Genomic DNA, 27,751 nt, shown 5'->3' with positions numbered 1-27,751 from the left:
TACATTGGTTAATAGCTTGAAAGAATTAATGTAATAAAAATACAAGCTGTTACATTACTATCACTAGTATAATAATAGTTCTTTCAACTTCATTTCTATTTTAGTAAAACCACTTAGTGCTATAATCAAAATATTCATATAAGAAACTCAAAACAACAAAAAGCTTGAGAGCCACATTTTATCAAATCAGTCAAGAGTTAAGTGTTTTGTTTCAGATTAAAGAAAAACATTTTCTTCAGGAGAAAAAAATTATTAAGGACATAAAGTGGCAATAAATCTATGTCCTTAAAAAAAATCTATACAGGGGTGCCTGTATAGGGCAGCACAGTCAGTTAAGCCTCTGACTCTTGGTTTCAGCTCAGGTCGTGATCTGGAATAATGAGATAGAGCCTGGGAGTGAGGTTCCCCTCTCAGCATGGAGTCTGCTTGGTACTCTCTCTCCCTTTCCCTCTGCTCCTCCCCCTGTTACACTCTCTCTCTAAAATACATACATAAATCTTTTTAAAAAAATCTATATAAACTACCTTTTCATTTTTAAAAATTTTTATTTAAATTCTAGTTAGTTTACCATGTAATATTAGTTTTAGTTGTACAATACAGTGACTCAACATTTCTATATAACATTTGGTGCTTATCACGTATTTAACCTATCCCCCCTTCCCCACCTCTAGTAACCATCAGTTTGTTCTCTACAGTTAAGAGTCTGTTTCCTGAGGCTCCTGGGTGGCTCAGTGGGTTAAGGCCTCTGCCTTTGGCTCAGGTCATGATCCTGGGGTCCTGGGATCAAGCCCTGCATCAGGCTCTCTGCTCAGCAGGGAGCCTGCTTCACCCCGCCTCCACCTCCCCCACCGCCTCGCCTGCTTCTCTGCCTACTTATCATCTCTGTTAAATAAATAAATAAACTCTTTAAAAAAAAAAAGTCCGTTTCCTGGTTTGCCTCCCTCTTCCCCCCACCTTTTGCTCATTTGTTTTGTTTTTTAAATTCCACATATGAGCAAAATCATACAGTATTTGTCTTTCTCTGACTTACTTCACTTAGCATAATACTTGCTAGCTCCATCCATTACTCATTTCCTTTTTAAAATAACGCAGTCTTGGACACCTGGGTGGCTCAGTTGGTTAAGTGTCTGCCTTCGGCTCAGGTCATGATCCCAGGGTCTTCAGACTGAACCCCACATTGGGCTCCCTGCTCAAGCTGAAAGCCTGACTCTCCCTCTCCTGCTCCCCTGCTTGTATGGTCTGTCATATAAATAAATAAAATCTTTAAAAAAATAATGCAGTCTCATGATACATTTGTGTTTTTTGGTTTAAAAAAAAAGAACAGATTTCTGCATATACATGTAATTGGAAGGAAGCACAATGGAAATCAACTCTACTTTTTAGTCAATCGTGGGTGGGTTAATGAGAGATTTTTAATTTTATGTTTTCCTATAGTTTCTAAATTTCCCAATTTCTTTGTATAGTTGACCCTTGAACAACATGGGTTTAAACTGCACAGGTCCATTTACAAGTGGATTTTTTAAAATAAATACTGTAAAAGTATTTTCTCTTCCTTATGATTTAATTAACATTCTTTTCCCTAGCTCACTTTATTGTAAGAATTCAGTATTTAAAACACATAACATACAAAATATGTGCTAATCAACTGTTTCTGTTATTAATAAGACCTCTAATCAATAGAAGGCTATTAGTATTAAAGTTTTCAGGGAGCCAAAAGTTATATGTGGATTTTCAAATATGTGTGTGTGTGTGGGGGGGTCATCACCCCTAACCTGAATGTTGGTCAAGGGTCAACTGTACCATTTTTATAATCAGGTTTTATTTTTAATTTTTATTTTTTTTAAGATTTTTTAAAAATTTATTTGACAGAGAGAGACACAGTGAGAGAGGGAACACAGCAGGGAGAGGGAGAAGCAGGCTTCCCGCCGAGCAGGGAGCCTGATGCGGGGCTTGATGCCAGGACCCTAGGATCATGGTCTAGGCCGAAGGCAGATGCTTAACGACTGAGCCACCCAGGCACCACTATAATCAGGTTTTAAAAAACAGCCAAAATAATATATAACATGTCCCTTTTGGTAAAGCTAACAAAAACTTTGGCCATGAGATGTCTTCTCAGAGCCACACTGAATGGATGACGCCAGGTTTAAGTCACCTACTTCATGGGACTCAGTTCCACTGGTCCTTATGCCATCACAGCATCTTTCAGACAGGCTTTGATGCTCAATTTAACTCAAAACGGATGCTCAGAGCCCTAGTTAAAAGTTTTTACAGAATGAGAATATAACTGGATGAGCCATGTAAAATGGCCAGTATTTAACCATTTCTTTTCTGGATAAATATTTTCCGATCTACAAAACTGGCAACTTCTATATGGTTCAATCTAATACTGAAAAGTGACAGAACTAAGAAGAAAATAAGGCAAAAAGAGGAAACATGAAACAAAAAAGGGAAATGACTGTTCAAGTTATATTTATTCTTCTCTCAACCTATTCACTAGCTTAAATATTACAGAGGAGAAAGGATCAATCTCAGTTCTTCAAATTCGTAAGATATACTTCTGGGCATTACCTACTACTTATTATTCAGTAAAAATGAGCTTTAAATGTTGATTTAATTAACATATTATTTAAGTGCATCTGATAGAGATGTATTTGTATCAATGTCATTCCAAAACCAATCTGAGGTCCTCTGACTCATCTTCTACTCTTCCCTCTCTCCTATTTATCTCCATCATTCAGTCAATCACCAAATGCTAAGTATTTCTGGAACTTCTCTCAAATAGTATCTTTTTCTATCTGTTCTGCCAATACTCCAAGTCACAATCCTCTCTTGCCTAAGTTACTAACAGGTTTTGCTTCAATTAATCTTACCTCTTCTAACTCAACTGGAATGATCATTCTTAAACTAATAATGATAATAAATTTAATAATAAAAATAAGCAAGCAATAATTTTACTTACTATGGGCTAAAACTCTACCTAGTGTTTTCATGCATTATCTAAAGTTCATTTAATAGCTCTACAAGTAAGGTACTACTGTCATCTCATTTTACAGACAGGGAAACAAAAGTCAAATGTAATTTATTGCCCAATGTTAATGGCTTAAATACAGCAGGAATAAGGATTTGAATCAAGACAATCTAATCCACTTTCCATAGTGCCCTCTAATGTTTCAGTGACTTTCTATTGCTAAAAATCTCAAATATACCTTATTTAAGCTTTTGAAGATCCAGCCCCTACCTATCTTTTTTGGCCTCATTTCATTTTACAACCTGTGAAACTGCCAAGCTCTCTCTCACCCTTGAGCAAGCATTTTTTTCCACTGACTTCTAACATCACACATGCCATGTAGCATCCTAACCCACCCCAACAATCCCCTTCCCTCAATAATTTCTGAACAAGAGATCTTTTTGAATTCTTAGATGAGAAGTTCTTGTCTCATGCCACATGGCAATATGTATTTTCTCTTCTCTAACTCTTATATAATTTTATTGTAAATGGTTAGTTAATTGCTTATTTCCCTCATTAGACTATAGTCTTTCCCAAACCAGGGAGCAGATACATTTTATTCATGATCATATCCATGAAACCTAGCACAGGGCTGACATAAAGTAGGCTTTCAAAGGTATTTATGGCTGACTAAACAACAAATGGCTAATAAGACAACAGGCAATTCTGCTTTTAGATGGGAAGATACTTCAAGTAAAACCCTAGTATGATAACTGTTTAATTCACCTAATTATTAGATTGATGTTTACCTATCTGTAGGTCAAAAATTATCAAATATCAGATATTTTAATATGATCAAGCCTATTACGTTTCCAGTCTTATAATTCAGGAAACCTTTAGAACTCCTTGGACAGATATGACTTACAGAAACTCACTAGAGGGGACATGACATTACAGAGATGGGATACGCAGACTTGAAATGATTTTTGCAAATAACAATCTAAGAAAAACTTATCTTAGTCCATTCACGTTGTTATAACAAAAACACCACACTGAATGACTTATAAACAACAGAAATTTAGCACATAGTTCTGGAGGTAAGGAAGTCCAAAATCAAGGTATTGGCAGATTTGGTGTCCCGTGAGGACCCATGACCAGATACTACTATGTCCTCATAAGGTTGAAGGGGCAAGGGAGTGAGTGATCTGGAGACTCTTTTGTAAAGATACCAACTGCATTCTTGAGGGTTGCTCTCTTTAGACTTACTAACCTCCCAAAGGTCCACTTCCAAATACCATCATGTTGTAGAGGTTAGGATTCTGACATCTAGATTTCAGGGGGACATAAACATTCAGTCTACAGCAGACCAACTACAGCAACTGCTATATGGGAGACACAATATAGTTCTTAAAAGGGTACTCAAAACCCATTTTCCTGTAGAATCAGATAGCAAGAGTACTCAGTTGTGAAATCATGTACTATTTTGGAGGGCAGGACTCAAAGATGTTACATACCTAATTTTACTAATAGATTTGCTAACAGTCAAACATTCAATAATCAGAGAACCTGCCTGTAGGTACCAAACAAAAATCATATTAAGTTCAATATTAAGATCATAATGTTGGGGGCGCCTGGGTGGCTCAGTGGGTTGAAGCCTCTGCCTTCGGCTCAGGTCATGATCCCAAGGTCCTGGGATTGAGCCCCACATCAGGCTCTCTGCTCAGCGGGGAGCCTGCTTCCCTTCCTCTCTCTCCACCTGCCTCTTTGCCTGCTTGTGATTTCTGTCTGTCAAATAAATAAATAAAATCTCTAAAAAAAAAAAAAAAAGATCATAATGTTGATAATTTATAAAAAATCATATTAAGGGCTAAAAAAAAACTCTTGATAAAATTTAGTAGACATTCTTTAATAAAATCTTCAAAGTCAAATATGGAAGAAAATCACTGAAGGACATGTAAGTACATTACTTACAAAAAACCCAAAAATGAACAGCATGCCTTCCAAAAGACTGGAAAACTAAAACCGCCTTAATTAAAATCAGGAACTCAATAAGGATGCTAGTTATCACCATCATCATTTAAAATGTCTTAATGTTTCTTTTTTTTTTTTTAAGATTTTATTTATTTATTTGACAGAGAGAGAGCATAAGGGCGGGGAGGGGCAGAGGGAATAGGAGGCTCCCCACTGAGCAGGGAGCTGGATGTGGGGCTTAATCCTGGGATCATGACCTGAGCTGAATGAAGGCGGATGCTTAACTGACTGCACCACCCAGGTGCCCCCATCTTAATGTTTCTAACATATAAACAAAACAAAGAAAATTAAACAGCCTGCAGAAACAGCGAAAAGAGAAGTGCAACTGTTTTTGCTGCTGACATAACTACATACCTGAAAATGCTAATATAAAGTTAGGAGAACTAATCAAAATATCAAGAGGCAGATGAATAGAGAGTAAAAAAAAAAAATGTCCATTCTCTTTTGTAGCAACTAGCATCCTGAAATAGAAATCAGAAAAAAATACTCCATTTGCAACAGCAAGAACACTCTAGGATAACTCTTAGGAATAAATTTAACAAAAAAGGCACAAGACATAAAGGAAGGCAACTCTAAAGTCTTTAACAGACATAAAATAAGATCTGAACAAGTGGCAAGACATACCATACTCTTAGATGTAAACATACTATAACAATGTAATTTATAGCCTAAATTAATATGTAAATTAAAATTCAAATTAGAATCCTCACATAATCTTATTAGGAGGCAGTGGTGGTGAGTCTGAAGAAAAGGACTTAAAGGTTTATATGGAAGATTACATATGCAAGAATAGATAAGAAAAATATGAAATAAGAAATAGTGAGAAAAGATTTGATTCACCAGCACGTATCAGAATATAACTTGAAGCCTCTTTAACCAAAACAGTATTGGCACAGGAATACACAAACAGATAAATAGAAAAATCTAGAACTCAATCTCAGTATATGTAAGAATATAAAATCTAACAAAGATGGTAGTTCTTTTCAGTAGGAAAACAGGAGCAGCACAACTGGTTATCCATCTGGGAAAAAATAAAATTGGGCTGCTATCATATGCCATGTACAAAAATACATTCCAGATGGATTAAAGATATAAATATATAACACATACAATAAAAATCTTGCAAGAAAATCTTAGAAACTGCACTTAACAAAACTTAAAGGTAGGAGACCTTAAAAAAGACAAAATTTTCTACATAAAAACTGAAAATGTTTTGTATGGCATGAAACCATCAATAAAGTCAGTAAGGAATTAAAGTTTTAGAAAGGTATTTATAATGAAGATAAAGGATACACATAATAGAGAGTACTTAATAGAGAGTACTTAGAACTTAGTACATAATAGAGAGTACTTAGAAAGTTCCTCTTTTGGTAAACAATTTTTGCTTTATTTAAGTGATTTTCTTCCAACTCTGGCTTTGAGATTTCATGTTTAATAAAGATGAAGCGGTAATTCAGAATAGTTAATCCCTCAAATTTACTGGTAGACAGAGAACTGCAAACTGAAGATATGCTGGTATCACTTATATCCACTGACAGCAAAAAGTTAAATACAGTTAGTAATAACTAACACTGTTTGGGAACAGGGGGGTACAGGTACTTTGCTACATTGCTGGTGAACTATGAATAGGAATAATAGGCTTTTAGAGAACCAAACTGGATATAAGTAAATTAAATATAAAATTTAAAGGCGCCAGGGTGGCTCAGTGGGTTAAGCCTCTGCCTTTGGCTCAGGTCATGATCCCAGGGTCCTTGGATCAAGCCCCACATCGGGCTCTCTGCTCAGCAGGGAGCCTGCTTCCCCCCCTTCTCTCTGCCTGCCTCTCTGCCTACTTGTGATCTCTTTCTGTCAAATAAATAAAATCTTTAAAAAAATTAAGTAATCAGTTGGAAAAAACATGTGACCCTTTGATCCAACAATCATCCTTCTGAGACACTATTCCATAAAAGTAAAAGATTTAGACACATATAAGGATGTTTATTTAGTAAAACACTACTTAGGCTGGAATCTGGAAACAAGTAAATGCCTACCAATAGAAGAATAACTGAATAAAAATGTACACATAAAAACAAGTACGTTTATGTGTCCACAGGAAATTCTGTATGAGTACATACATGCCTGTGTAAAGAAATTTTTATTTAAATTCAAGGACAGAAAGGTAGACATAATAATGGAAAAGAACCAGCTTTGGAATAATTTCTGAGTTCAAATTCTGCCTCTATCATTTATCTGCTGAATGACTGTAAGCAAATTACTAAGCTTCAAAAAAAAAATTACTAAGCTTCATCAAACCCCTGCTTCTTCATTTCTAAATCAGAAATAGTAATTACCACTTCAGGGGGATTTTCTTAGAATAATGACATAATGGTTATAAAGTGCTCAATTTAGCATGTGTTACATACACTCAAAAGAAGCAGCTATTATTATTATTATATTTTTCCCTTCTTGAGATGAAAAAAAAAACAAAAAACAAAAAACCCCCAAACATAAAACAAAAATCAAAAAAAGGGAGAAGAGTGCCTCTAAACTCCACTGCTTTGAAAGAAATAAGAAACACCTCGGGGCGCCTGAATGGCTCAGCTGGTTAAGCATCCAACTTTTGATTTCAAATCAGTTCATGATCTCAGGGTCCTTGGATGGAGCACTATATGGGCTTCTTGCTCCGCAGGGAGTCTGCTGGAGATTCTCTCCTTCTGCCCCTGCCCCTCCACATGCTCTTGCTCGCTCTCAAACACAAAAATAAATCTTAAAATAAAATCTTAAAAAAATATATACCTATGTATTTTCTATTACTGAAAGGTCATTTGTCCTTGGATTACAAAAGTCATATGGGAAAAATCCTACATATACCCCCTTATAAGACAAGCTTGACAATTAAAGCAAGATAATGATGAAGACTCATCAGTTTTGTTTGCAAGTTAATTTGGGGCGGGGATTTACTCTATAAATCCAGTCACTGTTTGCTGCCTTAAATTTAGTCTTTGAAGAAGCGAAGCAAAAAAACCCTTAAAGGGCGCCTGGGTGGCTCAGTCGGTTAAGTGTCTGCCTTTGGCTCAGGTTCTGATCTCAGTATCCTGGGATTGAGCCCCACTCTCTGCTCAGCGTGGGAGTTTGCTTCTCCCTCTCCCTCTGTGCACACTCTCTCTCTTGCTCTAGCTCCCAAATAAATAAATAATCTTAAAAAAAAAAAACCAACCCTCTAAAGGAATATTACAGGTGAAATTTCAGAATATAAAGCAGGTATCTAGCAAAGAACCCATGTCCAGAATAAATTAAAAATGTAATACACATATGTAGGTAAATAATGTCTATATATGTATACTAATATGTACAAATCCTGCTGTTTTAGTCCATTTGGACCGCTATAACAAATACCATAGACTGGATGGCTTAAAAACAGCAGAAATTTATTGCTCACAGTTCTGGAGGTTGGAAATCCAATATCAGGTGTAAACATGGTTGGGATCTGATGAAGACCCTTTCCTTCACTGCAGACTACTGACTTCTTGCTATGCCCTAAAACGATGGAAGGTGGCGAGGGACCTTTCTGGACCCTCTTTTATAAGGGTGCTAATCACTATCATGAGATCTCTATCCTCATGCCCTAATCACCTCCCAAAGTCCCCACCTCCTAATGCTAACACCATCACTTTTGGAATAAAATTTAACCACATAAATTTCGAGGGAGACAAACATTCAGACCGTAACATTTGCTAAATGCAAGAATGCTCACAGCAGCTTTGCTCATAATGGCTAAAACTGAAAAAGAACGAAGCAAAACCAAACATCTATAATAGCAAAATAGATAATTTTCAAGTGTGGTCTATTCAAACAATGAAATACTCTCAGCAATTAAAAAAATGAAAACAGGGTGCCTGGGTGGCTCAGTGAGTTAAGCCTCTGCCTTTGGCTCAGGTCATGATCTTAGGGTCCTGGGATTGAGCCCCACATTGGGCTCTCTGCTCAGCAGGGAGCCTTCTTCTCCCTCTCCCTCTGCCTGCCTCTCTGCCTACTTGTGATCTCTCTCTCTGTGAAATAATAAAATAAAAAAATGAAGACAGCTCCTGATACACTCCCAAAATAGATGATCAAAAGAAGTCACGTACAAACAAGTACATGCTGCACGACTGTATGATTGCATTTAAATGAAGTTCAGAAACAACTGAAACTAATGGTATGGAGAGAAGAGTCAGAACAACGGTTATTCAAGGGCAGAGAAGGGGTGGTCATGACTAGAATGGGACAGAAATACCTCTCTGGGGTGCTGGGTATATTCTTCCTTAGTAGTTACAGTGGTATATTCATATGTAAAATATCACTGAGTTGTATACCTCAAATATGTGTATTTTAGCCTATATATATTACATCTTCCTGTGAAAATAAATTTAAAAATTTTTAAAGTAGTTTTCCCCTAAAAAAAATTTCAGAACAAATGTAAAATGTCAAGTACCAGTCCTACACAAGGATAACTATAACTTTCAGGAAGGTTGGAAAGAAAAGCAAACAACCTTATATTAAATAACACTGCAGTGTAAAACAAAAAGAAGCATTCACCAATATTATGATGGCTAAGTAATTTTTATTTTCTGATCATCTACCAGCAATTTAAATAATTATACATCCATGAGAAATCTTTTTAGGTTCCAGCCACCCGCATAATTGAAGTTTAAGGTGAAATAAAAAGCGCATGACACCGGCATATATAAAGCACTGATCAAATATATCAGATTTTGTTAGTAAAATGATCTTTTACTCATCATATAATTACCAGGTTTCTACTCAAGAAACACCATTTTCATGGAACCAGAAAAACAAGACAGTTCATATTTTTAAAAATTATCTGTCTGAAAGCCACACCAAAAACATTAAGAAACAATTTTTGACCAAATGTTTCAAAGGACTTCAAAAGAAGAAGGAAAGATAGACATACAACTGAGAATTATTTACCCAAAATATAATTTGCCAACAACAGGAGGAAAAAAACTCAAAACCAAAACCCAAGTAGAGGTACCTTCACTAGCTATACCTGTTACGTATCCTCATTCTTTGATGCCTCCACTCACACTCTTCCATCCTTCCATGGCTGGGGAGCTCTTTTCTGAAACTGGTCTTAAATGTTACATTACTGATAAAGACTCTCCTGTTCTCCCAGGCTGAATTAACCACTCCTTTGATGGCTCCCATTGCTATTTCAGACCATCATATGATTTGTGTCTACTGTAATGACAAATCATTGCTTTGTGTTTCACCTCCCAGCTCCTGCACTGAGGCTATAATGGGCACTCAATAAATGCTGCTTGAACAATGACAGCAACACAACGGAGGGAATCAGAATATTAGTTCTTGAAAGAAAAAAACAACTGTCTAGAAACAAAATGATGACAACAGCAAAATTTTGATCAAATGAAAGTCATTTTCCGGGGAAAAAGGTCCAATTTTGTGTTCAAATGCCATTCTTCCTATATAAGCATTTTTTAAAGTAATAGTTTTATGAAGATATTATTCATTTAAGGTTTTGATATATATTTAAAAGAACCCCACCTTTTGTCACATGAAAAATGCTGATGTTTTATTGAGGGTTCTGAGCAATTCGTTCAGAACCCAGGTCTGGGACTGGAAAAACTGCTTTCCAAAGATAAATACTTCAAGAATGTGAAAAAACGAAAACAAAAATTAAAATCAATGAAGACAGGTGCAAAGGCACAAAGCATCACCGAACTTGAAGAAAATTACTTTAAATTCTTGTATGCTATACAAAGAATAGTTTTTATTGCTTTGCTTGTAAAACCACAAGGAATGTATGAACTTGCAAAGGGATACTATAAAAAATGAGAATTCTTCATTTTAGAGGAATGAGCTAAAAGGGAATATAATTGAAGAGAATAAAATCATGTTCTTCCAATAGTAGAAATAGGCCTTACCTACAAAGAATACATTTCTGTGAAGTGTGAAAACACAATAAACAAAAGAAAAGTTTTTCATACTGTATAGCATGAATGATCTAAAAATACAATTACATTCGGAAAGGATTCGGATACACAATGAGTAGAGGACATCCTTTGTTTCCGAGGTGAAGCCAATCAAGAAAGAAAACCTTTTTCCTTCTTTTCTGTGCCAACACTAGAAACAACTTTGGGCTAAAAGTGTATATAAAGTTCTATTCTTATATTAGATAAAAGATTTTAAAATGTTCCCTGAAATCAAATAGCCACACGATCTTTTCCTAACAAATTTCTAAAAGGATTAATGCTGAATTATCAGCCCCTTACCTTTGTAATGAGAATTCGGTATTTCTCTACCAGGTGGTCATTGTTGTGACAACCTGCTAGCAGCTGCCAGACTTCTCCTCGCAGAGCTTCAGGAACACCGCTTCTTACTAAGGATGACAACTGCTTTGGTCTCACACTCAAATTGAGATGCCTAAAAATAAAGCCATAATCTGTAAGTGGATTAAAGGAAGATTCTCTAAAGGGTATTATTTTTTCAAAGATCTTATTTTGGGGGGTCCTGGGTGGCTCAGTCAATTAAGGATCTGCCTTCGGCTGAGGTCATGATCTCAGGGTACTGGGATCGAGCCCTGCATCAGGCTCTCTGCTCAGTGGAAAGTCTGCTTCTGCCTCCCTTTCTGTCATCTCTCTCGCTCTTTCTCTCAAATAAATACTAAAAAAAAAATCTTATTTTTAAGTAATCTCTACACCCAGTGTGGGGCTCAAACTCAAAAGCCTGAGGTCAAGAGTCACACCTTCCACCAACTAAGCTGGCCAGGCACCCCTAAACAGTGTAATTTTTATGAAAACTAGACTAAATGATTTTCACAAACTTAATAAAGGTAACATACTAAAAAAATGAAATTAAATAAATCTGTTGAATTGGATGTGGCCAAGATAACTAAAAGATTGAGTGGAGTTAAGAACTGTGTAGACTGTTTCCTAAGTATCTTTAAATTATTGCTCTATTTTTAAATTTTTTAATAAAAATCAAAACTAGAAACCATAGCTTCATGATTGTGGTTTATGTAAGAAAAACAAAGCAGACTCCAATCAGCAGACACAAAGCCAAAGATAAGGGCTTGGCCTTGCATCAAAATTCACAAGTGAGTTGTATAATTATACATTCTAAGTTAATATAAATATAAAAATAAAGCTTTCAGCTGTTTTTATGATACCTTGCTTCAAGTAACATTTTAGAATGACTATGATTGATAAGGAAGTTTCTACTGTACTATGATAATATCAAAACAAATTATGGAAGTCTTTGAGCTTCATTTATTTAATCTATAAAATGGGGGAAAAAACTTATCTTGAATTGTTGGTACCAATTTATAAAGTAATTTGCATATAATCTTATTTGATCTTCACAATAACCATCTGAGGTAGGTGGTTAGTACTTCCTGTTTTACCGATGGAGAAAGCAGCTCAGGAAAGTTGATTAAATGACTCAGGTAGTCTCAAACTCAGATCAATAAATGCTCTGTTGGGTATCATGGCTGCTTTGTGTTTTGAAAGCCACCATTACTGAGTCAGTAAAGCAGGATCCTGACCTGGAAAGTCTTCTGTGACTACCAGATTTAAACAGAAATTACTGATGACCACTCTCAAAATACAACAAGGACTCAGACTTTTCTCAAAACGTTCCCAGAATTCTAAAGAACAATGCACAGTATCTTTAAAAATGGTTAATTCTGTGATGCTAGTACCCTAAGGAGGCAGCTATAGACAATTCAATATGGTTTCTGTCTTTGCTTGGAAAAAAAAGTTACATAAAAGTTGAAGGATTGGGAGCAGAAAGAACAAAAACAGTTGTTACTTAATTCAAGAACTGGTTAACTATGGACTGTACGCCAAATCTGCCCACTGCCTATTTCTGTAAAGCAACTTTTATTGAAACACAGCCTTTTTAAATTGTTTACATATCATCTATGACTACCTTTGCACCACAACAGCAGAGTTGAGTAGTTGTGACAGAGTCTACTGGGCCACAGAACCTAATATTCATGAGCTATATTTATTAATGGCCTAAGTATTTATGACCTCGCCCTTTATAGAAATAATAAACCTAACCTAGGTTTATTTGCTAATCCTAGCTTAATTTATATTGGTAAAATTATTTTCAGAATAATTTTATGTCCTTAATCATATTAACTTTATTTACCCTCAACATACTATTTTATACCAACATTAGTTCTCTTATCTACTAAGAATCACATTAAAATATACTTGGAGAAATTAGAGTTCAAAGATACTATTACTAATACTGCCACTAAAAATCTAATGTGGAGGGGCACTTGGGTGGCTCAGGCGTTAAGCATCTGTCTTCAGCTCAGGTCATGATCCCAGGGTCCTGGGATGGAGCCCCACATCAGGCTCCCTGCTCAGCGGGAAGTCTGTTTCTCCCTCTCCCACTCCCCCTGCTGGTGTTCCTTCTCTTGCTGGGTCCCCCTCTGTCAAATAAATAAATAAGATCTTAAAAAAAAAAAAATCTAATGTGGAGTTAAATAAACCAACTTTAGGCTCAGACTCGCCTGTGTTAAAAATTCTAGGTCTGCCATTTACTAATTAGAATTGCTGACTAAATCTCTGAACCAGTTTCCTCATCTGTATAAATGGATACTAGTTCATAAGGCTGTTAACAATGGCTGAAATCAAGCACGTAACTTAGCACAATGCCTGGCATATAGTAAATTCATTAATTCTCACTACTATTACTACTAGTACAACATCCATTATTTTTAACTCACAATAATCTTGAATGGTAATTTTAAAGACCTGTATGTTTTGTAAATGAAGAAACAGACCCAGAAGAGTTAAGTGACTTGCCCAAGACCATACAGCTTGGAAATAGGAGAGGCAGGATTTGAAGCCAGGCCTACTAGGTTATAGAATTTCATGACATTATAATGTTTTCTACCTATAGAACATATATAATAATGATGGGGAAAAGAGATGAATTAAAGAAGAGAAACAAACTGTATTAGTATTTCTGAAGACATGACCCAAACCAGCAAAAACAGTTTCAACATCCTACAGAAATATGTGTAGACTCGGTTAATGTATTTGAGGAAGTGGAAGAAAGATATAATATTAATTAATTAACAAATAAATTTAAAAATATGGTAATAAAACAAATTCCAAGCAACTGTATAAAATGGTGGTGAGTTCATCTAATAAAATCTAATAAAAGAGTCTAAATGCTGTATCTGAATGATTTTAAATAAACTATTATGTAACCAAGCCAAGATTCAATTACATTTCTATTTTTGAGTAGAAACCTTTTTATACAGATGAAATGCCTGCCAGCAGCAGTCCAAACACTCCAAATTCACTGAACTGAAAATATAATTCTGATGAGAGTATCAGCAGGTTTGTCTCCTGACTGCTAAAGGAATATTAAAAATAAATGAAAACTGTATCCTGGAGGGGGGTTGGAGGGGAGGTTTCTGTAGAGTTCATTTACTAAAACCACTTGTATAAAGAAAAAACCATGCTTTGGTTTGCATTCTCCTCCTGTACACATTTGACATTTCCCCGTGTCGAACATGTTTCACCGAAAGTGTAAAGCACTGTGAGAATGTTGGAAGCAGATGCATGCCCATTTGTAGTCCCATCCCTTAAGGATATGGAAGATTTTTAAATGCTGAAACACAGTTTTCTAAGAATAGAGTGAAAGCCTTCAACAGTTAAATTTTCTGAGAAAAATCAGACCCCAAAGTAAGAGGCCCATGGGGAGCTTACATGACAACCTTAACAACCAGAAAGTCAGAAACAGAGAAGTGCTCAGATCACTTTCAAGCTTTTTTTAGCCCCAGCATATACTGGCATCCTACAGAGAGGAAAAAGGAAGCTACATAAATGTCTCACCAACCCAACATCTCTGGTTTCATTAGGAAATACCTGAAGCTAGTATATCCTTTCTAGACAGTCTATAAGGATAGTGGTTCTTAACACTGTTGTCAAGCTGACAAGAAATTTCTGAGTTTTACAAGTGTCAGTAGGAAAAGTAACCATTAAAGCAGTCAATATACAGCATGTTCATAACACTCCGCTGTCACTTCAGGAAATAACACAGATAAGGAGAAATCCCACTTGAGGTCTCTACTCTGGCTCTATGCATTGTGTGAGCGTCTTCCAAACCTCCAATTATTGTGTACTGTCTAATTGTTATGTATTATCTTAACCAGTCAGTGGTTCCTAACCACGTCAATAAAAAAGAGCTCTAACATGATTTATTCTCTCCATACATTCCATGTTTGAATTAATATTTTCTGCAGCCATGAGAATTTATTAGGTTTCTGATATTCTGAAAGGTGATTTCGGGGGCACCTACATGGCTCAGTCATTAAGCGTCTGCCTTTGGATCAGGTCCTGGGATTGAGCCCCATATCAGGCTCCCTGTGCAGTGGGAAGCCTGGTTCTCTCTCTCTCACTCCCCCTGTTTGTGTTCCCTCTCTTGCTATGTATCTCTGTCAAGTAAATAAATAACATTTATTTAAAAAAAAGAAAAATTAAAGGTGATTTCAGATCTTCACTACTTACCCTTATAAATCTACAAAAACAGAGATTCTAGAACACAAACCCCATACTTTGGTTTCTATAATATGTTGCAAAAATAGAACGGTTCCAAAATTGGATATTGTAGTTAGGGGAAGGTACCCTATCCATGAAATGAGAATTACAGATGAAAAGGAGAACTATTCTAACTTACCACTTTGACAGCAGTTCTCCCCATGTTTCAAGAATTTTTCCTGCACATTCTTTGGATACATCACCAAATCCACTCAAGAGAGGTTCATCATTATCTTTAATAAATAAAACACAAAAAAGGATAACAGAAGTGGCTATGCTAGCAGAAGAATGAATGGAAACATAACAATCAAATTTAAAAGATTTTACTGGGAACGTAAAGTCTTAATTTCTATTTCTCTCTTAGCATACAGATATAAATACAAAGGAAATAAAAATGATCCTAGGTACAATGCTGCAGTAACCTCTATTTCTCTTTTGCTTTCCATAGAGTCCACATTATGTAAACTGCAGAAAAGAGCCATTTCTAAAACTCAAAATATGGTATCTTCTTTTTCTTTTTCCAAAGCAAACAACTTTATCCGTGAAAATATATAGCAGTCTTGTTTACCACAGTTTAAAAAATTACAAATAGGAGAGCAGCAATAGGAGGCTGATTAAATTATGACACATAGTTACAATGTAATTACATATTGACATGTGTTTACATTAATAATCTGGCAAAATGCCACATAAAATAAAAATATCAGGAGCTAATAAATCCTCACTATGATGAAAATAGTCTAGACTAAATTATACTAAGACATTACCAATTACAATCTGAGTGACAGAATTATGATTTCTTTCCCCCCTCCTTTATGTTTTCAGGACTCTAAATTTTCTATGGTGGCATACATTTATTACAGAAAGCACAAAAATATTAAAAAAGACCAAAATGAGTCATTTCAAACTTAGCTCTAGTAATTAAGAAAAGTAAACTCAAATAAGAATTTAAAGATTGTAAGAAATGAAGGCAGTAAAAAAAAGTGACACTGATAAAGGCCTGTGAGAGGAATTTAAAAGTGTAATGAAAGGGGGAAACACAGACTAAGATATTTACATAATCAATCCTCTTTTGCTGAATACTTGGGGAGTTTTCAATTTTCTGCTACAAATAGTATCAGGAGGAACTTAACTCTTGTTTTCATTGGGTATATGCCCAGAAGTGGACTTCCTGGGATAAAAAAGGCATACTTTTAAGGATTTTGAAACTTACAAACTGCCTTCCATAGTGGCTCTACAATTTAGTTCTACTAGTACGGGACAACGGTACTTCTAAGTGTCCTCACCAATGCTGTTTCTAAGTTTTCCGGCTTAACCTGCCTAAACAAAGTTTGGATCTTTACGCCTTTAATGAGTACATCGTGAATTTGCATCTCTACTATGGACAGCTCAGAAATCCATGATACTTATTACTTCTTTACATTATAACACCTTGGACATTAGCATCAGTTTTGATGGTAAGATAGGGAAGACACAGAATGAATGTAAGTGAGACCTCTTTTGCTACAAATGAGAGATAGGATAAATAAGGAAAAGAAAAAGCCTTCAGGGCATGAAGATAAACTTTCCCAATTTTGCTATTTTGCCAGAATTGGCCCTACTCTCTAATGCCTCAAGTAATTCTCTACTCACTCAAATATCAATACAACACAACAACTCTTTGGGGAATAGCAGCTATAAAAAATGTACTAAAATGTACCAGAGATGACAATTCCTTTAAAGAGATTAGGAAGACCTGTCTTACCAAATTCTCTTTTATTGCTTTGGATGCTTTCAACATATCTTGACAGCAGCAGTTTGAAATATGTCTTTAGAACTCCATCTACCTAAGACAGGGGTATGGGGAGGGGGGGCAGGGACCAGGTAACCAGTTTCAGAATACTGTTTCTGAACAGCTCCCCTTACTACCTGCTGGTTTCCTGTCTTGGGAGCAGAAATGTCCTATGTATGGATAAGAAGCCTCTCTACTAGAGGACTACAGCCATTTCTTTCTAGGGAGCAAACATATGACAACAGGATGGGTCTCCCTGGTCCACATACAGGTTAGAGAATGAAGAGATGGGGTGACTGCACAGCTTTCTTCAACACCATGGTCCTCTCATTAGTCTTGCACTATGGGAATGGATTAGGGGCTGGGATGGTGATGGGAAACCCATCCCACCAGTATCTCCTGAGCATCTATTACACACACAGAATTGTGTTATACACTAGGGAAACAATGTGGGCAAAAGAAGACACTTTTGTCCTTTATGAAACTTGTGTTCTAGTGTTCTCTAACTCTCCCATGGTCTGTTATTGGTCCTTATCTCTCTTAGTTAACTACTGTTACTAGAGTCCCTCTGAACTCATCAATTCCACTGAAAAATGTATGCCTGCCATAGATTAGAACTAGACATTAGTCTAGATGTTAACCTTTAGCTGGGCCCAAACTTTGTAAAAGGCAGATACTCTTTAAAATCTGCAGCACTGAGATTCAGCATTTGACCATTCTCTGGCTGCATAAAAACAATGTCTTTCTCAGTTTGTGGTGGGTTTTGTCTTACTGCTGAGTTTAAGGGGAGAAGAGTACTCTAAACTATTACTTGCTCTTCCATCTTGAGCAGCATTGACTTAGAAGGTAAACTACAAGTCTCAAGACTACCAGTTATAGAGCAGACAATCTCAAATAGTCTCAAACAGTGAGAACAATTCTATCTTTCCCAGCTTTAACATATAACTTAAATTGGTTCTGCTGGAAGACTTCAAATTGTATCTGTAACTTCTCCCAAAACAATATATGTGCTTTCTCTGTACTTCAAAATGCTTTATGTGAACTAAATGCACCAAGATGATTACAGAATGGAGCTCAGAATGCTAACTCTCAGAACAGGACAAAGATCCTCCTTGCTTATTTCTAGCTGTTTGACCTTGGGCAAATTCCTTTTTCTGAGATTCCATTTCCTTACGTGCAAAATAAGGATAATAGAAAACTCATTTTTCAGAATTTTTGTGAGGATTATATAAACAAAATATTATTCTACTTTAAACTAAGTACCTACCTACCACATATTAAGCACCTAGTAGCTGGTGGCCATTAATATTAGACATAGGAAAAGTGAAAGTTATAGGGTACAATGGGAACTGGAAAGTAAGGGCTGGCTCTAACTTGAAAAAGGTACATTTAACCATTAGTATATATTTCTTTTAACCCAATTATTCTTGCCACCTCTAGGCCTTTGTTAATGCAATTTCTTAGCCAGAAATACTCAGACCTGCCCATTTATCTCTTGCACTTTAAAAGTCCCAGCTCAAAAACTACTCTTCATAATGTCCTGCGAACATGGGGAGCCAAAATAAAAAATGGATTTGCCTCTATGAATTTCCAGACACTTTCTGTGAACCTCACACAGACACATGCTTCATATGACCTTCTACCATAATCAGCTTTTCTCCCTCTTTACAAAAATAAAAAGTCCTGCTACAAAATTATAGGTTAGAAAATACCTCCTAAACTTTTGCTTTTCCTGTGCTCCTTCTCTCCACTTCTCACGTCTATACAATAGCTTTTAACAGAGACTGACAGATTAGTTAATGGATATAACCATGAAAAAAAAAAGAAGAGGAAAAAAAGAGAAGTGGTTGATTCCTAATGTTTATTAGCGTGAAAATCCAATACTATACATACATGAATTTGTATATTTAAATACTCATATTTTATGAAAGAGTCATGTGTGGAAGCTGCATTTTGGCAAGTGAAATTGTCCCTGTAAAATGAATCAGTTGAAATGGGAACATTTATTTAGGTGGAAGCTATGTCAAGTTTGCTCTAAAAATGTGTTGATACACTAAGCTAGCACATGCTGATTCTTAAAAAAGGCACTAATTATAAATCTTATTTTTTCCAACTTGATTACAGTTATCTTAAAGAAGGTCCTGTGCTCATCGTTTTCAAATCTCCCGTGATCCTTTGCATACAGTACATTCTCATAAGTATTTACTGAAAGAATTCCAAATGCTATGTCACAGTTATCAATTCCCTAGTAAACTTATAATGGTGTGCATGGTATACCACCCCATAATAGAAATTAAGCTCTCCCTACAATTTACCTTCCTCTTCATCATCTTCTGGAGGAGAAGGTATCATTGAACTCTGAGATCCAGACTGTGGCAGGCGAATTGAGGGACTGGCTGTAGTTTTCCTCCTCTCTCTCTCTGATTCACTTTCCAAGCACACAACTTCGTATAAAGTGTCAGTATTGTTCTTCCTCTCCTTCTGCTTTATCTTGAAGATGAAAAAATGTTATTTACTAAGTGGTACAATTATTTTTTAATTGATGACTATAGTTCTGATTTCATACAGGATTTGAGAAGAAAAAGGTATTACTTTGAATGACTATACTAAATGTAACCTTTTTTTTCTTTTTTAAAGATTTTGTTTATTTGACACAGAGACAGTGAGAGAGGGTTAGGGTTAGAACAGCAGGCTCCCCACTGAGCAAGGAGCCTGACATGGGGCTCAATTCCAGTACCCCCCAGATTATGACTTGAGCCGGAAGCTCAACAACTGAGCCACACAGGCACTCCTAAATGTAACCTTTATCTAAATAGAAAAATATGTTTAGACTTAAAAATCCAGAAGAAAATGGGTTAGGAGGACTCTTAATTCTGCAGTTTTACTTACTGTCATCATACATGCAGCTACCAATATTTAGTAAGTATTAGCAATCTATAGCTTCCTAGTTACTTTAAGGTGTCTTTCAAGGTTTCCTACAAGCAACTACCCATGAGAAGAGTGCCTGGGTGGCTCAGTCAGTTAAGCATCTACCTTAGGCTCAGGTCATGATCCCACGGTCCTGGGATCAAACCCTGCAGTGGAGACTCTGCTCAGCAGGAGTCTGCTTCTCCCTATGGCCCTCCCTCTGCTCATGCTCTCTCTCACGCACGAGCTTTGTATCAAATAAATAAAATCTTTAAAAAAAATAAACTATCCCTGAGAAAATGTTTTTTATTTTTTATTTTTTTAGAGAACTAGAGAGGATGGGGAGAGAGGGAGAGAGAGAGAATCTTAAGCAGGCTCCTACCCAGTGCTGAGCCCAATGAAGGGCTCATCGTGACTCTGACTGAGATGATCAAATAAGCTGAAAAGAAGAGTCAGATGCTTAACTGAATGATCTACCCAGGCACCCTGAAAAAAAAAATGTTTTAAAATATTCTAACACAGTTTAGAGACTCTCTTTAGAGAGTCCTTTTATTTCCAAGCTTCTTCCACTCCTTTAGCTTAATTAAAGCAATGTAGAGAATTTTCTTCAACTGAAAGCTACAACTGGGGGTCAGGAGGAGAAGGTGAGTGGTAGAAAAGAGATTAATGAAATTAACAAAAACTCTGTATCTCAAATTGGTTTGCATTCTGAGGCAAACACATAGCAGTTTGAACTCACCTAAATTAAAAATTAAGAACCAAGAATATAAAACTTTTCCAGCACCAAATTTAAATACATTAATACACCACATTATAGCCAGCTTATTAAGAAGGGGGAAAAAGAGTGAAATACAGAGCAGGACAAAATGGCAGAATTACAGGAAAAGATACAAAGACAACTAGAAATGTGGCGACATCAATGAGAAAGATGAATAAGCATAAAGTAAAAATACAAGAGAGGGGGATTAAAAGGTTCATGAGGTACAGAAGTATCAGGCAGAGTAGATTTTATCATCTGAATGTTCATGTAGGTTTTTGAAAAAATTATACCAATCTTGGAAGACCAAATTAGTGGCAACATGTACTTTTGATATCATCCTGAAGCAATGCTTAATACTGGAGGTGGTAAACCTTTATGTAAAGGGCCAAAGAGTAAATATTTTAAGCTCTATGGGCAACCAGTCTGTCACAACTACTCAACTCTGCCATGATGGTGCAAAAGCACCTACAGACACTGAGTGAGTGAGTGTGGCTATATTCCAAAAGAACTTTATAAAAATGAAGGCCAGGCCAGATTTGACCCATATTTTGCCAATTTTGTTTTAACGTGCCCACCTAAGGATTAATTTTCCAGATGAATAAACGATTTTGACTTAGCTACTTAATATTAAAGACTCAGACTCTATGAAGCTATATATTAACCCACAGATGTGTGTCCAATAGATAGGCAAATGATTTCTGTCCAGTAGAAAAGATAGCCCAAACTTACCTATACGATAGTAGTCAGTTTTATTTCTGACCTACCAATCTTGTTCTAACATTTTTTCTTTTTTTAAAGAAGGACTGTATCAACTCAAGTTCCTCAAATACATAGAGCCAAATACTGGCTCCCTTATTACTCAATGAATTGAATTAAAATCTATGACATATGTTTATTCTAAACTTATCATTATGATTTTTAACTTTTAAGTATTATACTTTGATAAAAGAATAGGATTTCCTTTTTTCATTCGTTATAAATTACTATCTGAAACAGTTAATTACTATCTAAAAGAGTTCAAAGATCAATAGTGTTTTACTTAAAAAAAAATTCTCAGACCATTTGGAAAAAGATTAAATCAGACATACACTTTATACCGTATACCAGAATAAAACACTAATGAATCAGAGATCTAAAAGTAGAAAAACAAAAACATATAAGTAATAGAAGAAAATGTGTATATTTCTTTATTATTGGGTGCAGGGAAAGTATTTCTAATTATGACTCAAAATCCAGAAGCTTTAATGGGAAAAACTTGATAAATTCAAGTACATAAACTATATGGCAAAAAAGCTGAAAAGACTCATCATAATTTAAGTCACAAGACAAATGACAAACCAGAAGAAATATTTGCAACTTATATCTCAAAGAGTTAATCTCACAAATACAGAAAGAGCTTCTAAAAACTAAAAGGAAAAAAGACCAAAGCCAAAAAGCCAAAAATATGAAAAGACTGTTTAGAGAAAACAAGTAAAATTACCCTTAAACTTATGAAAAAAAAGGGCTTGTTTTCGTTCATCAAAGGATAAATAATACTACAATCAGATCCTTAAGTTTAACAACATACCCTTGACAAGCCTATGGAGAAGCAGGTACTTGCATATCCTGTTCATCCCTATGATTACAACAGTGAGAAAGGGAAATCTGGCAAATACAACAAAATTACATATGCAAAATTATTTACTCTAAGATGCACTTTCATTAAATCACAACAACTTATGCACAAGGTTCTATACTACAACATTATTTGGAATAGCAAATGATTTTTAAAAATCCAAAAGTCTATCAATAGAGGACAATTAAAAAATCATAAATCATGATTCATCCAAACAACAAAGTACTATGTAGCCATTAAGAATGAGGAAGATCTCTAAAGAGGCACCTGGGTGCTCAGTTGGTTAAGCTACTGACACTCTGATTTTGGCTGATCTCAGAGTTGTGAGATCAAGCCCCATGTCCATCTCTGCACTCCATCCATCTCTGCGCTCAGCAAGGAGTCTGCTTGTCCCCCTCCCTCTGCTCTTCCCCCTGCTCTCTCCCTCCCTCATATATAAATAAATAAAATCTTGGAAAAAAAAAAAGGTGTAGGACAGTACATAGGCTAGTTTGTATTTAAAAAGGGAGTTAAAAAATACATAGGAGTATTTTATTACTTTCACAAAAAGAAATACTGGGAAGATAACCCAGAAGCCACTAATAATGGTTACTTATAGGTTTGGATGGAGAAACATGAATTCAAGTTAAGACTTCTGAGTACATTTTTACATAATCTTGACTTTTGTATCACTGTATTTTAAATACTCAAAAACTTAAACCAAAAAGAAAAAAAAGACCCAAAGACCCCAAATTGAAAATATGGAAACAAATGAACCTAACTATATGTCAAATGGTAACATAACTATAATGGAAAAAAATTTTTTTCTAATTAACTTTTGAACACATCACTCATTTTATAATCTTACTGGAACATGTTCAAAGGGGGAAAAAAGTTCCATAAAATCTTAAACTTCACTCAATAGTTTCATTATTAACTGTAATACTGACATTTTTGGAATGAATATCAACAAATGGGAATTTGAAACTGTACAGACACAAATAATTTCATATTATATACATCCATTTTTGTTGTATCTACATATTACAGGTATATTAGTAAATGTTTTTCCCAAAACTTAAGTTCAGAATATGCTAAATATTCTGCGAAACTTTTCATTTAGATGTTTACATACTGATTTTCATATGCTGATATTAAAATATGCATCTTATTTCCAACTGAAAGAAGTTTGTACAACATAAATTGTACACAAATTGCAGTGTGGCATCATCTATATTTTAGAAATGGTACAAGTTTATTAATGAATGCTTAATTACCCCATCAGTAATTGTATTAATATATGTTTGTCCTCACTGAAATTTTAAGTAATTAAAATCTCTATTTCAAAAACAAATATAACAGTACCTTTTCTTAACATTTTCCCAGCTTATAAAGACTTTGTTATAAATATGCTAGGAGCAATAAAAGAAAGATCTGTATTAAGGGTGTTTCCTGCAATACTGTCATTTTTTAATTCTTTGATAAAGTAGGATAAAGCAAATAAATATATTACAGTTACTGTATTTAAGATATTCAATATTAGAAACATATATAAATGTAAAAGAAGAAAACCCTGCAATGTGAAATTATTATTGAAAATATGTGAATGAACTCAAGTGATTGAGGGAAGGATCATCAATGCTAAAGGATGCTAAAACCAGTAGTTAGAAGGTTGTTGAGGAACAGGGTATTTGGAAGTTGCCAAAGAACCACCCCAAACATTACTTGCTAAATGCAAAGAGAAAACTACTTTTACAAAGGAGAAATCTACGGGTCACCACCTGAACCCAGTGATCACACTTCTCAGGAATAGCGGAATACCACGATATCATGTGCCTCCTGATTTAGCATAGAAGATCTCTAGTGCAGAGAGCATTTCCGTATTTTTTACCTTGCGAGGCACACAGTGGTTTGGCAAGCACACGTGCACATATACACACACACATACACACCCCCTCCCACAGAGAAATAAGAGGCTCAGGTTTCTAACATGGTTATACTAATAACTTGCCCATGTGATGCTGGCCACATACTTAGTCTTATAGACATCATTTATAAATGATGTAGAAATCATTTATAAAATAATTTCATAAAAGATTCTAACACACCTTCTCTTTGGCAATAAAATTCTGTAATTCTATAGTTTTAAGAATGCTTAGCTGCTCTTAAATTCACTTTATGTTACTGTTAGAAAACCTAGTCTTCAGACCAGTTTCTTCCACTTCTACCAAACGGTATTCTAAATATTTAAATCCAAGAGAACGATCATTATTTCTCCATTTATTTATTTATTTATTTATTTAAGTAGGCTCCACAACCAGTGCAGAGCCCAATATGGGGCTTGAACTCATGACCCTAAGATCAAGACCTGAGCTGAGACCAAGAGTCAGACATTCAATCAACTAAGCCACCCAGGTGCTTCTTTCCCCACTAATTTTCAATCTTCTCTAATATGATGCCATCTTCATATAATAATACTCACAGGTGGGTAGGCTTCCAGGCTAGTCAGAGTCATCAGATAATTTTAGTGATAGGAAAAAGAATCAATTTTTAAACATGTATTAAAAAAATTTCTATAATTATTTTCCCATATTGATAGCAACAGAAACTACAAGCTGTATATTTAAAAAATTTGGTCTGCACCACTATTTCCTTTTTAGTCTGATGAGAACTGCAAAAGGGTTAAAATTTTAAATTCTCCTTAATTTAAGTAAATCCTAAAGGGAGGATGTTTCTATGAAAAGAATCCTGACTGAGAACTCTTAGAAGGCTCAGGTATGCATCTTGTTCACACAAAATTCCATAAAATCAATTTTACATCTCTGGATCTATAAAAATGAAAACACTATCTTCATTGGATCACTATAAAAATTATACAACAGAAAAAGTCAAAGTAGCTAGTACAGTGATGGCCACAGTAGGCTCTCAACCACTGTAGTTATTACTTTTTAATACCATAAATATAAAGAGGGGAATAAATGTAGTTTATTATGTTACAAGATGAGATTAACAGTCCTCTAAGTGCATTAAGACAGCAACAAGTTGCTTAAATTCTTCACACTCTCTCTCTTCTTTCCTATTCCCTACCCCTCACAAAATTCCTCCCCCCACCCCCAAAATAAGACTTACCCAAATAAGGAGAAAAATGAAAGATTATTCTCAGGAATTCCTTACCCTCCTCCTAGCTTCCACATATAAACTTCTGCTTTTTGCAAAGAAAATATTGACAACTTGGCCTATGTTTAGCTTGTAACCTTAACAGAGTCTAGAGTAGACTATTGGATTAGGTCTCAGGTATATGTGACTCTAGCTACTTGACCCCGCCTAAGTCATATATTAGCCTACTTAGATATATTATTTTAGACCAAACCACATTAAATAATATTCCTGTAAACTCATGCAGTCTTTGAATATAAGGCTGTATAAGATCTAAAGGGAAAAGAGAGATCAGAGGAATCTTACTTACGTTCACTAAGATTAAAAAGACAGAACTCTCTAATTAAAGAGAATATGTTTTCTTACATACAAATTTGTACCAAAATTATGGAATTAATTTCTATTTATCATCTCTTACTCTAAACACTTAAGAATCATCCTTACTCCCTTAACTTTTAAATTAATACCCGTAAACTGGTTTTCTTTCTGAAGTGCTGTTCTTCTGGGGCTGATCCACTAATAATAATCAATGTTGTTCTGATTTCATGTCTCAGTTTTTTTTTTTTAATTTTATTTATTTATTTGAGAGAGAGAGAGATGACAAGTAGGCAGAGAGGCAGGCAGAGAGAGAGAGGGGGAAGCAGGCTCCCTGCTGAGCAGAGAGCCCGATGCGGAGCTCGATCCCAGGATCCCAAGAGCATAAACTAGGCTGAAAGCAGAGGCTTAACCCACTGAGCCACCCAGGCGCCCCCATGTCTTAGTATTTTTTTTTAAAGTAGGCTCCATTCCCAGTGTGGAGCCCAACATGAGCCCAAACTCACGACCCTACGATCAACACCTGAGCTGAGATCAAGAGTCAGATGCCTAACTGACTGAGCCACCCCGGCATCTCAATGATTTAATATTTTTTATTCTTTCTCTGCTTCACTAAGGTTCCACAGTCCCTCTCTATAACAGCTAAAATACATGAAGAACATACCATATGCCAAATGTGTTATACAGTTTCTCACTTAATGTCATAATAACACTATGAGGAAGATTCAATCACTGCCATTCTACAGTTGAGTACACAGGCTCACAGAGTTGAAGGTACTAGTGGTAATATCCACATTTTCTGATTCCAAAGCAAACTTCTAGTTGATAACCCTATGCTAATCCTTTTCTGCTGCCACAGTGATGTGCTGGGAGAACAGTGCTAGAGCCCAGGTTTACTTTCTGTCTCCTAAAACAACACGGAAGAGAAATCTCTATTCCTTTTCTGTTTGCCACCTTTCTCTAACTATAACCAAAAGGGCTAACTTGAAAACATTGGAACTAAAATATTTATTGCTATCAGAAAGTATACTCAAGTAAACCCACAGGAAGACTATAATTTTGTAAAACCAAAAATCGAAGTTACATGTCAATAAAAATCAATTCAACAAATATTTATAGAGAACTACTATGTTTTAGATGCTTGGGATAAATCAGTGAACAAGGCAGATTAGGAATACTGTCTTAGTAAAGGTTTCTAACGGAAAACAGATAATAAGCAAAATAAAATTTATTATGTGGTATGCTGGAAGTTAAGAGCAGACAAACTGCAGTGTTACGTGTGGCAGTCAGGCATTACTAAGATGTCAAACTAAGCACAAATTTACAGAAGATAAGGACTTGAAAAAGGTGAATAATAGCAAGTGAGAAACTGGAAGAGCATTTAAGGCAGAAGAAACAGTTAATAGCGAAAGGCGCTGAGAGCATGGCTAGAGTAGAAGCAGCAAGGAAGAAGAGCATTAAGAGAGAAATTAGTTCATGACACAACAGACAGTAGACCACATAGTGTCTTAAAAGCCACAGAAAAGACTCTCGCTTTTACAGAGTAGAATAGGTTTAAAGAGTTATAAGCAGAAAAGTGGTATGATTTGATCTTAGGTTGCTGTGTTGAGAATATACGGCGGGGAGGGGGGGTGTGTGCACAAAAAGAAACAGGGAGATGTGAAGAGGCTACTACAGTAACTCAGGTAAAGGTAACAATTCAAATAAA

The 27,751-nt window shown here is 35.6% G+C and overlaps 1 protein-coding gene across 1 annotated transcript in view; it reads right to left on the bottom strand.

The window, feature by feature from the left end:
* The window catches only part of RABGAP1 (RAB GTPase activating protein 1), a 153,487-nt gene that overhangs the window by 69,511 nt on the left and 56,225 nt on the right, over nt 1–27,751 (bottom strand). Inside the window, exons 11-13 of the mRNA XM_080819472.1 lie at nt 19,627–19,801; nt 15,680–15,773; nt 11,248–11,398 (exon numbers count right to left, since the gene is read on the bottom strand). Coding sequence (XP_080675598.1) covers nt 11,248–11,398; nt 15,680–15,773; nt 19,627–19,801 — 420 coding nt within the window. The remainder of the gene's footprint in view (nt 1–11,247; nt 11,399–15,679; nt 15,774–19,626; nt 19,802–27,751) is intronic.

Source organism: Martes martes, assembly GCF_963455335.1.
Source record: "Martes martes genome assembly, chromosome: 12".
Taxonomy (NCBI): domain Eukaryota; kingdom Metazoa; phylum Chordata; class Mammalia; order Carnivora; family Mustelidae; genus Martes; species Martes martes.
The sequence above is the reverse complement of the archived record's forward strand: the minus strand, read 5'-3'. Positions and strand labels throughout refer to the sequence as shown.